This window comes from Chiloscyllium plagiosum, unplaced genomic scaffold (genome assembly GCF_037043375.1).
Source record: "Chiloscyllium plagiosum isolate Xiang-an unplaced genomic scaffold, Cpla_swu_hap1 HiC_scaffold_17, whole genome shotgun sequence".
NCBI lineage: Eukaryota > Metazoa > Chordata > Chondrichthyes > Orectolobiformes > Hemiscylliidae > Chiloscyllium > Chiloscyllium plagiosum.
This window is the reverse complement of record NW_028270155.1, coordinates 40,413,066-40,429,498: the sequence shown is the minus strand read 5'-3', so window position 1 is coordinate 40,429,498 and position 16,433 is coordinate 40,413,066. Positions and strand designations below refer to the sequence as shown.

At 38.3% G+C, this 16,433-nt stretch overlaps 1 protein-coding gene across 3 annotated transcripts in view; it reads right to left on the bottom strand.

The window, feature by feature from the left end:
* LOC122558372 (uncharacterized protein F13E9.13, mitochondrial) overlaps positions 1-16,433 on the bottom strand; it is a 45,477-nt gene that overhangs the window by 13,261 nt on the left and 15,783 nt on the right. Inside the window, exons 5-6 of one of the 3 annotated variants that reach the window (XR_015759946.1) lie at positions 13,468-13,595; positions 10,526-10,773 (exon numbers count right to left, since the gene is read on the bottom strand). Coding sequence is in view for 2 of the 3 variants with exons in the window: in XM_043706866.2 (XP_043562801.1) it covers positions 10,583-10,773; positions 13,468-13,595 (319 nt within the window). In the remaining variant the exon portion in view is untranslated. Of the gene's footprint in view, positions 1-10,455; positions 10,774-13,467; positions 13,596-16,433 lie in introns of those variants that run through there. The other 2 variants (XM_043706866.2, XM_043706870.2) reach the window with 2 other exon arrangements.

The window sequence follows — 16,433 nt, the reverse complement described above, 5'->3', positions numbered from 1 at the left end:
CGCCCCTCCCCCAAGTCCCTCCTCCCTACCTTTTATCTTAGCCTGCTGGACAAACTTTCCTCATTCCTGAAGAAGGGTTTATGCCCGAAACGTCGATTCTCCTGTTCCCTGGATGTTGCCTGACCTGCTGCGCTTTTCCAGCAACCCATTTTCAGCTCTGATCTCCAGCATCTGCAGACCTCACTTTCTCCTCAAATTTTCATTTAAAGTCCTATAACTCACTTTCATCATAACAGTGGCACTAACTCAGGTGCTAAAACGTAGAACAGGTATTTTCACCTCATGCTGACAGTTGTTTGAGCATTTCCTGGTGCTGGAACCCATGCTAGTTGGTTTGAAGGGAGAATGATTGCATCATTTCTAATGTCAGTCCCTCCTGACAAAGAACTTGATATATTCCACTTGGTGTACATGTCTTTCAGCTGATAATCATCATTCATTCATTTTTTTTTGTTAGAACGCAATCAATATTATAGGACTGATGCCTTTAACGGCAAATCTGCACAATTATTCTCAATGTAGCTGTGACTGCTCACCCCATACAGCCATCAATTCCACATTAGATTTTCTGGCTGTGCCTTTTCGCTTCAAAGAATAAATGATAAAAGGTGACAGTTTCCCAATTAAATAGTTACAAATTCTTGCAGATAGCAAATATTGTGAAGTGTGTAACTGATATTATGATAGCACTTTATGAACTCGTATCAGATGAAATCTAGGACAAAATTTAAGGAATCTATTCATTATACATTTAAAAGAATTTGTTATATTCACATTCATACAAAGAACCCTCAATCTATCTTGTTAAATTTATCTCATTAAGATCCTTTTATGGGTTTAGTGCAGAATATGTCGTGTGATTTCTTAAGTTTGTTTTGTCTGAAATCTGTAAGTGATCTGAGTACTATAAAGCAACGATGAATTGTTACTAGTATTAATACCTGGTAATTCTGATGAGATCATCCACTTGAAATATTAACTCTTTCATTCTCCAAGAGACACGATGTTTCCAGCATTTTGTCTTTTATTTGGCATTAAAAGATAGTCGGTTAGCAGTATTGAAACGAGATTTCTTCTGGTTGCTATATATTAGTAACTTTACAACAGTGGGAAGATTTTCTATATCTGCAATTTCCTACAAAATTCTCAAAGCATTATTTCAAAACGAACATTTAACTTACTCAGTAATAATGGCCAAAAGAAATCTTTTATGATTACCAGTGTTATCAAAACAAAGTAACCGAAGGATGCTTCACTATTTTGCATTGGAACACTTCTCTTACTTACTATAGCATTTTATTTGAAAAATGTGTCAAGAGCAGTATTGAAATGAGATTTCTTCTGGTTGCTATATAACCACATATATAAATAGACATATGGGGCAGAATTTAAATGGCACTGATCAGAAATCTGACTGGGAACCCCTGTGTGTTCCATGGTGGAGGTCTGATTAGTGTTGAGTGCCCTTTGAACACAGTACTACTGTTAAGCTTTCTTTAGGATTGAATATCTAGGTGGCAGAAATCCCACTTGCTGAGAGCCACTGGCCTCACTGTTGTCAGTGCCACTGGTAACAGTGGCAGCTGCTGGCAATAAACTCATCAGCCAGCAAGGGTAACAGAGGGACTTTAGGACGGTCAGGGCAAAGTCAAGAAGTCGACTTTACACCCATCTCTCCCATACATGCTGGATCCTTCAGTAAGACACCGAATACTTGACAATGAAGTACACCACACCTAAATAGGCCTCTGCAAAATGGGAAGAGTTTGTTGGACAACCTTCAGGAGGCATTAGAAAATCATACCCAACTGTTTAATCATAGTCACTACTAAATTGAGGTGGGCTCAGGGATAATGGGTGTCAACAGACCCATTAAAAGCTTAATTAACATCCTGCCAATGGCCAGGAATTTCACAGTAGACCCTTCCTGTCCCTGCCTTAATGGGAGCGTTTTGGCACTACCACATATTGACAGGGTAATTGTTTCCATTGTCTATATTTTTTAAATTCACGCCGACTACATTTCAGACTTATAAAATTACTTGAATGCTCCAGTTAAAAGACTAAAAACAATACTTAAATACTCAATGACAATGCAGTTGCATAAGTGGTAGTTATTATGTTTCTTAAAACAGGTGACCGAAATAATTGATTCTTTCCCTAGAAAGTATTACCTGCTGTACTCATACCTGCTGTACTCATACAACGGGTCAAAATCTTATAGCTCAAATGCAAGAAGTATCAGGGGATTATACATTATAAGTGACTTGACAAGTTTACTCTTAACATTCAGAGGTGCTGAAACATTGGAATAAATCCCAATAGTTACACAGATGCTTAAAATACATGCTTCAATATTTATATATTGTGTGAAATTCCTGTTTTATTCAAGTTTAGTATTATAATAAGGTTTGTGAAATAGCCACAAACGCGCACGTTGTATTCAGACAGTTGCATCTGGGATAGATCCTTATGCCTAACACTAAGTCCTGTAATGATAAACTAGATTAGTTATTTTCCAGTTCATGGGACACAGGAGAAGGCCTTCATATTTTGAGATGCTGGGAATTTCTTTAATGTTAATCCTGATAATGTCTAGTGCATAGATAATGAAGTGTGGAATTTATGATATGCATATTGTAATCTGCATAAAGCTTCTGTAACCCAACAGAACGAGCTTTACATTTCAATGTTAAGGCTTCTTCTCCAAATGTATGTCTGAAATAAATGATCATTGTCCTGTTTTGCTGAAGTCTTTTGTATCAGTTTGTCAAGTTGACCCCATTTTTCTCCTGCTTCCCATTCTGAGGTGACTTTAAATTGAACACTATATATGGGATTATGATAGTCAGCAACAGTGATGGCAGACAGCAAGATGAGTAGCCAATCACATTGAAGAATTCCTTCAAACAGTAAATCATGAAGTTATAAAGAATGGAATTTAACTTACTTTTTATCATTATGAAAACTGCAAAATAATTGTGACATTGGAATGCAAAATTTCAGTTAAGTCAGCCATTGAAATAGTAAACTTTAACAATACAAAAGTTTATTTCAAACAAAAATTGAACAGTTAAATTTCTGTACAATTGTACAGGAAATTACATTCAACATTATAAAAAAGTTTCCAGAACCAGAGATAAGAAATAATGATTAGTATTGATTCCATTCTGAATCTATGAAGATCGCCACCCGCATACCCTATTAAAGAACAGGGTATCACCGACAACAGCTTAAATTTTTCTGAGCTTAAATGTGCACGTGCAGATGACACAAGTTGCTGAGTTTTACACCATCATGATGATGAGCATCAAAATATCAGCTGTCATTATAACTTCAGATTCCAAAATGATGCATTCCTTACACTGACCATAATATTGTCGCCAATTTTACATGCTCAGAATGCAACCCTTTGTCAATAGTGCTTCTGACTGCCCATATGGTACTGAACAAGTTTAAAGAGATAAAAGGGAGATTGATTAATTATCTTCCCACTTTTTTTTAATTCAGAATTTGTTTTGGGATATAGATTCCTTTCAGCATTTATGTAAATTGTTTTTTTCTGTTTTATTCTCGGCATCTTCATGGACATCACTTTTTTTTCCCTCTCAATTTGTACCCACTTTTATGAAGTGCTTGGAAGAGGAAGAGCAATTATGCTGCATCAGAAGGCCAAGATCCATAGGTGTTCCATGCATACTCTCTGGCTGTTACAAAACTGCATCTGCAAACAGGTGATAGATTTCACTTGCAGATGGTTATTTCATACAGAACCTGAAAGTAGATGCAATACCATACTTGTGTGTGAAGCCCTAAGTCTTTTTGTTGGATTATTCTAAATAAAAGATGGCATGTCAATGTGATAAATCACCTACAAAGAGGATTAGTTATAAGTAACAGCAATTAACTTTCCATGTATTTTTTGCACTAATCTGGCAATGACTGTGAAAAATTAAATACATAAAGTCGAGTCAGTAATGAGTCAAATGAGGAGCTGTGCGATTCTCCATGAAACTAACTGAACTGGTGTGAAGATAGCACTCACCTGCATTCACGTTTGCCTATACTTCCTCCAGTGCAGTGGAATACAGACCTGTTTTGTCTCTTGTGAAGAGATGTCTTTTCGATTCTTAAGGCAATCAGAACTTTTGTCATCTAAACTCTACAACAACCTGCCCTTCTATTTTAATCAACTCTCTTTGCATTTAACTTGCAATTCCCACAAAAGCTTTGGATCGTATTCTTGCCCAAATATTCACAACTTCAGATGCAGATATGTGCAGCAAAGTTGATTAGGAGCAGGAGAAGGCCATATGGCTGATAATGACTGTTCCACAAGTCAAAAGGATTGTGGCTGATCTGGTCCTGGCCTCATCTACATTTCCTGTCTGCACCCTATAACTCTGGAATCTTTTCTCCAACAAAAACCTATAAAATGCAGTGATGAATAATTTTTTAAGTCTTTACTACCCTATGGGAAAGAGAATTACACCCTGACAACACTTTGGAAAACAATCCCTTAATCTTGGCAATAAAAGGGACACTTCTTTTCCTTAAACTATGTCCCCTTGTTTCTTTATCCTTCCCCACAAGAGGGGAAACAGCCTCCTGGTTTCCACTTGGTCAAATCTCTTTACGATCTTATTAGCTTCAATAAAGATCACTAATCACCCCTTATATTTCTATTGATATAGACCTAACTTGTTCAACCATTTTTTCTTAAGATAAGCCCTTCATCTCAGGAATTAGTCAAGTGAAACTTCTCTAAACTGCTTCTAAAGCAATATCACTTTTTTCAAATATAGACAACAAAATTCTACACAGTATGCCAGATGTGATCTCACCAAACACCTGGTAGAGCTGCAGTAAAACTTCTTGACATTTGTATTTCATTCCCAGAGAAATACCAACATGCCAACAGCCTTCCTAACCATTCCCTGTGCCTGTATACTGACTTTATTATACATTTACTAGAACATCTAGATTCCTCTGTCATACTGACTCCTGTTATTTAACCCCTCATTAAATATATACTGCTTTTCCACTCTTCTTGTGGAATACACATTTTACATTATGTTTTTATTCCGTCCAGCTCTTCTTGACAATTTACTCTTGTATCTGTTGGTGTTATTGTTTAACTCCCGTTTGGTCCCTGCATCCAAATTATTGACAGATTGTAAATAGTTGAGGACCCACCTCTTTTCTCTGTAGCATTCCATTGAAAACCCAAAAAAGACTCACTCTCTGCTTCCTGTTAGCTTTCCAATCCTTTAACCAAGCTGATATGTTACTTCCACAACATGTGTTCTTATCTTGGGCAGTGTTACAACACAGGGTAAACCCACCTGCTTAATTTATTCCAGAAACACAAAGTATTTATCCTATGCAATAATCTGTGAACATTAGAGAGGCCAAGAACTATTTCAAGTAAAAATTAACAACTGCACTTCTTAAAGTATAACAGAGAATAATTAACTAACCGATTATTTACAACTCCTTTCTCTTATCTATCTTTTACCTTCCCCTTCTACAATACTAGTCCTATTAAACCCCCTGATTTTTACCAAAAATTCAAGTTTTCAAAACCAACCAGCTGTCGACTCTTCTATTTGGATCTTCCTGTGTCTTCTCTTCTCAGGGATTATGCTTCACAGTTCATGGATTGATAAAGGTACTTTTAAGCGAGCTATTTTTCGGGCAGTCTCTTCCCAACTGTTGCGTGACAGTTTTCATCCCAACTGTTCAATTTTCCTCGGTCTTATACCTCAAAGCATCAGATTGTGTCATTGGCTTTTAAAATTGTCAATATACTAAATTCAAACTTGACTGGAATTTGGTATTTTTTCAGGTATAAATTAAACTGATTGGCCAAATTCAAATCTGTTTTTGTCTCCAGGCAACCAGCTCCCCCAGTATCTGGACCATATGTTATATTGTGTCTTATTCAGAACATTTAGTGCTGTCAGGTAGTTCTGCTAGCTTTTAACTCTCAAAGGTACAGTACACCCACACCTTCATAACATGCCAGGTCAAAGGTTGCTGCTGTTATCAAATGTTTTTTTGGAAATCCAAACTTACCACATTCTGGTCTCCTGTCTATCTATAATGAACATTACTTGGTCAAATCCTTTCAACAGAATAGTTAAACACAGTTTCATTTTCATAAAGCCATGCTGGCTCTGCCTGATCATAATTTTTTTTTAAACTTTTAATATTCTATTAGATCCTAACACCTTCCCTATGACCACTATTAGGTTTGTATTTAAAGTTCATAGAGGAGTTAATCAGGGGTCTCTTTATCATCTATAGTTTTGATTCCATTAATACGTACTCTGGAGGAAACTAGATCAGCAGTGACACTACTCTGAGAAGAGGGAAGAGTTAATTGCTCTGCTTTAAAATTTTATAAATGGACATAGCCCTGATGAGCGACTCCTATGCTGGGATGTGGAAGAACCTTCAAATTATCCAGTCTTTCTGTGAGAGCACCTGGTTGGCCATCATCATTGCTAAAACCAAAGGGTTCCACTTTGTGTACAAAAGGAAGACCATTTTGTATAATTTTGAAGGCAGCTGGATTTTGGGTGATGGAAGGATCAGAATTTATCCATCACAAGGCCTGGAGAAATATCTGAGAGTGCATATTGACAGGGGGGCTGCCAATACAGAGTGCATTAGAAAATTAGAGACCTAGTTAGTCAGTGTGAAATCAGCTGTTCTCCACCCCTATCAAAAGATCAAGCTTCTCAGGTCACATTTTGCCCTCAAACTATATTATAATCTTATTTTTACAGAAGCCTCCCAGAACACTTTCAGTAATCTCAATTTAGTCATAACAGAAACCACCAAACAATATCACCACCTCCCGCTGCACACAATAGATGGAATTTTGTATGCCAGAAACAGGAATGGAGAACTTGCATTACAGAAACTGGAAGTGAAAATCTGGATCGTATCATAAGAAAGAGGGAATCTTTGCAAGCCTCCAAGGATCTGGTAATTAGAACCTCTTTTCAAGTCTCAAACATTAATAACTTAGAGATCACTAGGAAATTGAGAGAACTTAAGATTTTAAGGAGTGTGTGTCTGTGCGTGTGTGTGTGTGGTGTGCAGTGGGGTCACCTGTAGTGTGACATGAACCCAAGGTCCCGGTTGAGATCATCCTCATGGGTACCGAACTTGGCTATTAGCCTCTGATCGGCTGTAGAGTGAGAGAGCGTCTGCGTGAGTGTATGGGTCTGTAGGAGTGTCTTTGTGTGGTGTGTACTGTACAGCACTCTCACTCTACTGAAAAGTTAAAAATCACACAACACCAGGTTATAGTCCAACAGGTTTAATTGGAAGCACACTCGCTTTCGGAGCGACGCTCCTTCATCTGGTGATTGTCACCTGATGAAGGAGCGTCGCTCCGAAAGCGAGTGTGCTTCTAATTAAACCTGTTGGACTATAACCTGGTGTTGTGTGATTTTTAACTTTGTACACCCCAGTCCAACACCGGCATCTCTGAATCATTAAAAGTAGTAGAGAGCTTTCCACCTGAACAGAAAGCCAATCCCCTAACAGCAAGTGTCGAGCCCCAGGGACAATCAGGCATGGAACAGATTACAACAAAGTCTGATTCACCTGTTGATCATGGTAGATGGAGAGATTGGGAGATGCATAAATTATCAAGTCAAAGATTGAAATCAGTTGTTTTAGGAATGACATGATCTGCAGCTCTTGGATACAAATCAGTTAGTACATGAACGAAAAAAGCAAACAAACAGTCTCAATTTCTGACTAGTGGGTATATCCTAACCGCTCGGTTGGTAAGCCCCTTAGCCCCTGCTTTGTCAATATTCCTGTCTTCTGTAATAATAATTGTTTTCCACTAAAGATTCTCATATGACAACGAGCGACAAGAAAACCCAGACCAGACACTCATTTGAGTGTCCTCCAAATAGCAAGTGGCAAGGTAAGTGATTTGAGTATTTGGAGTAGGTCAAGGTGGATCTGGGTCCAGCATGTTGGGGGTGATAGGGACAGGACAGCAATTCTCGCAGAAGAGCTGGGAGGGCCTGTCTGATTATCCAGTCCTATCATGAAGTATGTCAGGTCCCAGGTGGGCAAAGGCTTTGTGGGAGGTATAGTTGGGGATGTAAGAGATAGGTTAATGGTTAGTTTAATAGTTACTCACAGGTACTTAATAGTCTAACTTTTCCTGAGTAACTATTTAATTAACTTCAGTAGAACCAGAGTTCTCTAATTTAAATGGACAGCTTTGGAGGGTTCCAATCCTAGAGGCATTATCCAGCAGCATCTACAATTCTCTGAACAATTAATTTGCAGTCTGCAATGATATGGGTTCAATGATATGCAACACTCATCTACATCAGAAACAATTATCTGGCCATCTAAAAATCCAGGGAGCTAGGTGCACTAGGATTGGTTCTAGCCCTAGTTCTCACTAAAACTTTATTTAGTTTCAATAGGAGTTGCATCTTTAATGAATGTTGCACATGTTACAATATTTCTAATATACAGATGATACAATTGCCATTTGTGAACCTGTAGTGACATGCACAAATATGCTTACATCACTTTAATCGACTCCATACCATATCCAATTAATCTTTGAAATGGAGCAGTCCATTGAGCTCACTTTCTTGATGTGCTAGATCGGAAACTGGCTAAAGTGCTGTGTACTACAGTCTATCACAAGCTCATCTTCCCTGGTCAATACGTGTTGGAATTCCTAAAGTTGCATGCACTGTAAAATTGATCTTATTAAAGCTCATTAATACAGCCCAAGCCATTTGCTCACTGTGCAAGCTTGGTAAGGAAATAGGGCACATCAATCCTGTGAGACGATGGGTACACCAATCAGATCACTGTTTGCTGTGTATTATGCAAACTCACCAATGGACTGAAGGATCCCATTATCAGTCCTGTAAAGTCCTCAATCTACCTGAGACTACACTGGAAGGATAAAGTATCACAAATATTTCAGCAGCAGATTGAGCTAACTCTTTCATGCCACCACTGTGCTGTAGCAATGTAAGTAATATTCTCCAACAACAGACTACTAATATCAAATTAAAAAGGCATTCTGTCTACTGCACAAATGTATAATGTTATACGTAAACTTCAGTGTAGATGTGATGCCAAGCCAGAAGTCTCAGTATCTGCCAGATTAAATTCAAAGGCAAATTCCTTTGGCTGTTTGCAACAGGTAGACTACTGATCATATCAACAAGATCACTTAGAAAACTCAGAACGAACAGTTTCTAACATTAGATGTGATTCTGTGAATGGACAATACTTGCTAAACAATCTTGCTTGTGCTAAGAATTACACTTATAACCAATTTAAGATGATCAGACTCTCAGTGTATCTTTAGTAGACTGTGAGAAGCTATGTTTATTCACACTCAGGGCTCTCGGAAGAAAACCAAACATGTTCACACACTGTACTTGTTTCAGCCAAACAAAAGCTTTGGGACCAGCCATTCACTGGTACATTCCCCATTAAATGCTTTGACCAGAGTCTACTTGTTTATTTGAATTTAAGCAGAGGTGCAGAAGTTAACTATTCACAGCCTCTAATAGAGTTCAATCAGAACCCTCTTTCTTGTTTCTTTTGTGTCTTGGTATTTTTACAATTCTGTCATGAATTCGAAGACTAAAAGTTTCATAAGCCAATCTTGTTTTATGTGATACTCAGATATTTGCATGGGAACACCATCACCTGACAGATGAGGAAGGGCACCACATCGACTGGGACAACACATCCATCCTAGGACAAGCCAAATAGAGACATGCACGAGAATTCCTAGAAACGTGGCATGCCAACCGGAACTCTATCAACAAACACATTGACTTGGATCCCATTTACCACCCCCTGACAAAAAGAACAGGAAGTGACATCACCACATGAAATGAGATCACTAACCCAAGGAAACCTAAACACATAAATAGAAAGCAGGCCATGCCACCAGTGCTTCATCCAGAGGCTCACTGACGATGTTACCTAGTATGGTGATGAAACGTCTGAAAATTAACCTTTCAGCTCAGCGAGCAAACCTACATCCAGAACCTCAAGCTGAGCTACAAAATCTTCTCAAAACATGCTAACACAAATACTGGCCAGCCAGCAATTTCCACGTCCTACGGGTGAATAAAAACAATCTGCAGATATAAAGCCAATTATTTATAGTCTTGAAACCAAAGCAACAGCCCTTCAGACATCAGTTGTTAACTGGAATGCACCTAAAGCACAATAGTCAGTACTCACCTAAAACAATGTAACTGCATTTTTTGCAGATTCTGAATGAAATGGTGTAATCCAACACATTCTGGTTTAACTTCAGCTACTCATATTGTTTGTGTACTTCACAATTATATTGCTGATTCAAATTGCACCATGTCACTATCAATAATCTAGAGATAAATCTGTTTTAAAAATAGAACTTTAGAATTCAGAACATGAATAAACTGCATTTATTAAATATTTCTAATTTATTATATTTAAAATAGTTAAGAGGTACCAGTAAAATCAGACTTGTTTCATTGCTAGCTTGCTTTCAAAGTATCTTGCTCAATTTTTATTTTCTGAGTTTCTTCATCTTGGTCATAAATTTCTTAATCCGTTCAAAATCAACTTCGTTCGCCCAGTATCCTGATTTCTTGAAATGTGAGCCAATAATCATGGCATCTGCATCCATGTACTCCTCCATGTTTTCAACTGTCACACCAGAACCAATTAGGACAGGAATTCTTACAGCCTGTTTAACTTCTGCAATGAAGACCAGGGAATCAATTAAAGTCTCCCATTCCTTGGTATGTACAATCTATTCATTTTAATGTGTACATTGAAATTCTCAGTCAATATATCTTGCAAAATACAATAGATTCAGTAGCTCTTAAAAAATACTTTACATAAGAATTCAAAACAATTTACATCATTCCAGACCTTAATTTACTAAAACAGAATGTTCCAAAATAATTTACTGAAGGAATAGGAACACTGAGCAGGAAGAAGGGAAAGAAGAAGAAAAATCAAAAGCTCAGCAAAGAGTAAAGAACAGCTAAAGCTATCAAAGACAGCTACAAAACCACCTAAAAGAATATTGGAAAACTTGACTGTAGATAATTTTAAAATTACTAGGAAAAGCTATATCAGCCATGTGAAGAATCAAGGATTCTAACAGTCAGGTCAAGTTATCAAGGATAGGGTGCAAAGGACAAAGACCATAATGAAAATATTAAATGAATACTTTCTCATTCTGAAAATGGCAAAGAAAGAGTGTTTGGCTAACTCCCTTGTGTGCTCCCTACTCCTCCCAATTTTATAGGAGGTGCCTTCAGTACAGCAATGGAAGCCACATGCTACAGGAGAAAAAAAACAGTTTAGGTAATTATGGAGGCATTTTTTAAAGGCTCTGAAATTTTGCCAAAAGACTCCTGCTACAAATGCAGCTCCTCTACTCGCAGTATGTGAAGAGAGAACATGAGGGTAGGGTGCTACAAGATTCATATCCCTTTCTTTATTTTAAACAACTCCACAATATTTACTGTTTTCTATTATGGCACTGTATCCAAAGCCAGAAAGGATTACAAGATGATAGTTAGAGCCTCTGCTATTTCTCCTTTGCTTCTTTTTTAAGATACATTTCTTCCAGGCCTGACATTTGATCTTCAAAAGATGTAAACTCATTCACATGACCTTTTTGTTTGAATATCTCATCCAATATTTCACTCTCTCCTTAACTACAACATATGCATCATCCCCCTCTTTTGTGATGATACTTGCTTAATCACTTGCAACCATTCATGACTCAGTGCCACAGAAACCACAGAGCAACTGGATGTGGAGTTGGTTAAAATAAAACAAAGGACTGCAGATGTTAGAGACCTGAAACAAAATCAGAAACGCAGCAGGACTTCATATTGAGAACATCCTCCATCTTAGTGTCTAGCACCACCACGCCGTTAAATGGATCAAGCACCTGAAAACTACACATTCAAAAGACACTGTGGACCATAAGCAAAATCAGAATCGTATTCCGCCACAACCTATAACTTCATTGCACAGTATATCCCCTCACCCTGCCATTATTATTGTGCCAGAGAAGTGTCTGAGTTTAATAAGAACAGTAGAAGAGCAGGTCAGAAGCAGCACCAGGTGTACCTAAAAATGAGATGTCAACTTGGTGATACAATAAAGGATGCCAAGCAGCAGAAACAGCATTGAGAGTGAGGGTTATCAGTTGGCACAAGCTCTGAATTTGGGGTCAGCGGCTCTGAACTTCGGAAAGTGGTAGCACTGGCCAAAACTTAACTGCACCAACAGCATAAATACTTTTACTACAAGTGCAGGTCAAGTACTGAATATTCTTCAGCAAATAACTCATCTCCTGACAATATTAAGGTTTTTGCTCTCTGTAAGGCACAAATTAGATAACATACTTTTTTTTGGCATGAATGTATCCACAAAAATGCTTAAGGGGTTCGCGGCCATCCAGGAAAAAGCAGCCCACTAGACTACAACCCCGAGCACAACCTTAAACATTCACTCTTTTCACCATCAGCACACTATCACTGCAGTCACAAGATGTCATCCACAAGATGCACTGCAGAAATTTTCTAACACTTCTTGAACATCACCTCCCAAACCTATGCCATCTAACACCTCGACCAAAGACAGCAGGCACATGGGAACCATTACTTCAAGTTCCCTGATAATTACACAGCATTAAGATTTAGGAAAATATATTTCAAATGTATATCATTAGTGGGTCAATATCTAGAACTCCCTAACAAACAGCAGAGATTACCTTCAATACACAGACTGCAATGACTCAAAAACAGGGCTCATCATCTAGCATCTTAAGTACAATTGGTGATGGACAATAACTGCCAAAAGCAACATTCAAATCCCATGTATCAATAAAGTAGGTACTTTCCACTCAAAGACTTCCAAAATATTTTTGACATGGTGTTATACAAGAGATTTCTTTACCACTAATATCAGGTACTTCAGTCATTAATGTATCACGATGGATTACAAATTGAGTAGAAGACTGTGGGCAGAAACGAGTTTTGGATGGATTTGTAGCTGTTTGCAGACTGGCCACCAGTGGTACCTCATAAGATTTGAGCCCTTCGTCTATTTATTGATGATGAAGGTGTTAGGGCTATGTTTGTAGGTGATACTTAAATTTGTACCATAAATTGTCCTTTTTTTTTGTTCTGGGTTTTTACCTTTCAAGAAATCATATGGTTTTTGGTGGGGGAATGTACCTAATATGAAGGTATTACAATTGTGTTGAAGAGGGTGGATGGGCTGGAGCGTATTTTTCCTGTCCATTATTGTGTGTATGTCTGAGAATGTTTTGAAGGTGGAGGAGAAAGGTAGCTGAATATTGTTTATTTAGACAAGAAACTATCAAAATCAAATGCCAACAGAAATTTACAGGTAATTCCATACCCTTCAGCTCCTCAGGATTTGCCTGCTTTCCAGTTGCAATTCCAGTCAGTATGACTCCATCAGACAGGAAGAATTCAGCAGCCCTGGCTGTCTCTGATATGCTGACATCTGATGTCACAGCATGTGAGCTGAAAAGAAACCAAGACTTTTTAAATGAATCTCACCAAATAAAATTCTGAAGATCAGAAATCCAGACAGCAAAATGGAAAGTTATTTTTGTCACTCCTTTTGATTTTCGAAATAATGATATGCTTTGTCATGCAAGATGACTCTTTGCCGGTTCTTCTTTAATTTTGTCCAAGAATAGGTGAAAGACTTTTCTTGACTTGAATAAACACATTGGTTTTGCATCATCTCGCAAGATGAACTGATATTCAATATTTAATTACCTCAATCCCGAAAACAATGTTGGAAACTCACTTTGAAACTTGTTTGTGAGACCAGCATTAACATCTTATCAACTTTATGGATCAATTTCAGCTTTTAGCATTGCCTTGTATTTCAGGTAGAACATTCTTGATTTTTAATTACATAGAGAGATTCAGATATTTCTCAGTATTCATATTTTAGCTTTGTCACTAAGAATTCCTCCAGTGCCTTGTAATTTGATAGATGATGGTTATAATTTAAATTGTTTAAGCTACTTTAGCTGATCAAATAATACTAAATACTCCAGCATCTATATGTAAATTAACCTCTAAAGGGTGTCCATCCATTTTAGTGTAATACTACAATATCTATATCCAGTATCAGTTATTTCTCCCAACAAGGATTTGATTTGACCTTGTGGTTTTGCAACTGCTTGAATGTGATGTTGCTTTAAGGATTTATCATTCTGTGTGCAATTTGTCCACATTTTAAAACAACAGGCTGTTGTTCAATGACCTATTTTCCAACAGTTCTGGCACTTTGCTGGCTTGTTTCCAACACAGCAGAGATATTTCCAAGTGGCAGTTGGCACACTTTCTCTTATTTGCAGCCTTGGGATTAGGCAATTAAAGATTGAATATCAGTTCACCTTGCAAGATGATGCTAAAAAAATATGTTTATTCAAGTCAAGTAAAGTCCCTCACCTGTTCTGGGATTATCAGCACTTGCTGATAGTGGGGCAAACCTATCAAGCACTGAGTCAAGGAAGGGTTTGCAGGGTGAAGTAACTTGGGTTACAGGAGATCTGGAACATCTAGTCAAGAGGAAGAAGGAAGCTTAGTTGAGGAGGCAAAGATCAGACAGGATTCCAGACAGTTTCAAGGTAGCCAGGAAGGTACTAAAGATGAAGTTTAGGGGAGCTAAAAAAAGGACATGAAAAAGCTTTAGTGGGTAGGATTAAGAAAAACCCTAAGGATTTCTACTCTTATGTGACAAACAAGAGGATGGTCTGAGTGAGGGGAGCGCTGATCAAGGATTACAGAGGGAACTTGTGCCTGGAGTCAGATGGTGTAGGGGAAGTCCTTAATGAATACTTTGCTTCAGTATTCACTACTGAAAGGGACCTAGCCATTTGTGAGGACAGCATGAAAAATGCTGATATGCTCGAACAGATTGATGCTAAGAAGGAAGATACGCTGAAAGTTTTCAAAAACATAAGGATAGTCTCCTAGGCCAGACAAGACATACACAAGGTTACTACAGGAGGTGAGGGAAGAGATTGCTGTGCCTTTGGCGATGATCTTTGTGTTCTCAGTGTCCACTGGAGTAGTGCCAGATGATTGCAGGGTGGCAAATGTTATTCCCTTGTTCAAGAAAGGGAATAGGGATAATTCTGGGCATTATAGATCAGTCAGTCTTACATCTGTGGTGGGAACATTACTGGAGAGGATTCTGAGAGACAGGATTTATGATTACTTGGAAAAACTTGGAAAAGCATAGTTTGATTAGAGATGGTCAGCATGGCTTTGTGAAGGACAGGTCATGCCTCACAAGCCTTACTGAATTTTTTGGGGATTTGACAAAACATATTGACGAAGATAGAGCAGTGGATGTGAAGTACATGGATTTTAGCAAGGCATTTGATAAGGTTCCCCAAGGTAGGCTCATTCAGAAAGTAAGGAGGCATGAGATACAGGGAAATTTGGTTGTCTGGATACAGAACTGGCTGACCCATAGAAGAGAGAGTGGTAGTAGATGGAGAGTATTCAGCCTGTAGCTCGGTGACCAGTGGTATTCTGCAGGGATCTATTCTGGGACCTCTGCTCTTTGTGATTTTTATAAATGACTTGGATAAGGAAGTGGAAGGGTGGGTTAGTAAGTTTGCCGATGACATGAAGGTTGGTAGAATGGTGGATAGTGTGGAGGGCTGTTGTAGGTTGCAATGGGACATTGACAGGAAGCAGAACTGGGTTGATAAGTGGCAGATGGAGCTCAACCTGAAAAAGTGTGGTGATTCATTTTGGAAGGTCGGGTTTGAATATAGAATACAGGGTTAAAGGCAGGATTCTGGCAGTGTGGAGGAACAAAGGTCCCTTGAAGTTGCCACCCAAGTTGATAAGGCTGTTAAGAAGGTGTATGGCAGGTTGGCTTTCATTAGCATCAGTGAGTTTAAGAGCCGCGAGGTTATGCTGCAGCTCTATCGAGTGGTTAGACCACACTTGGAATATTGTGTTCAGTTCTGGTCACCCCTCATTATAGGAAGGATGTGGAAGCTTTAGACAGGTTGCAGAGGAGATTTACCAGGATGCTGCCTGGACTGGAGGGATGTCTTATGAAGAAAGGTTGAGGGAACCAATGCTTATCTCACTGGAGCGAAGAAGGGTGAGAGGCGACTTGACAGAGGTGTGCAAGATAATGACAGGCATAGATAGAGTGTATAAAGTTAAACATTACACATCAAGTTATAGTCCAACAGGTTTATTTAGAAGCACTAGCTTTCAGAGTGCTGCTCCACCATCAGATGGTTGAGGAGTATAAAATTGTAGGACACAGAATTTATAGCAAAAGTTATAGTGTGATGTAACTGAAATTATACG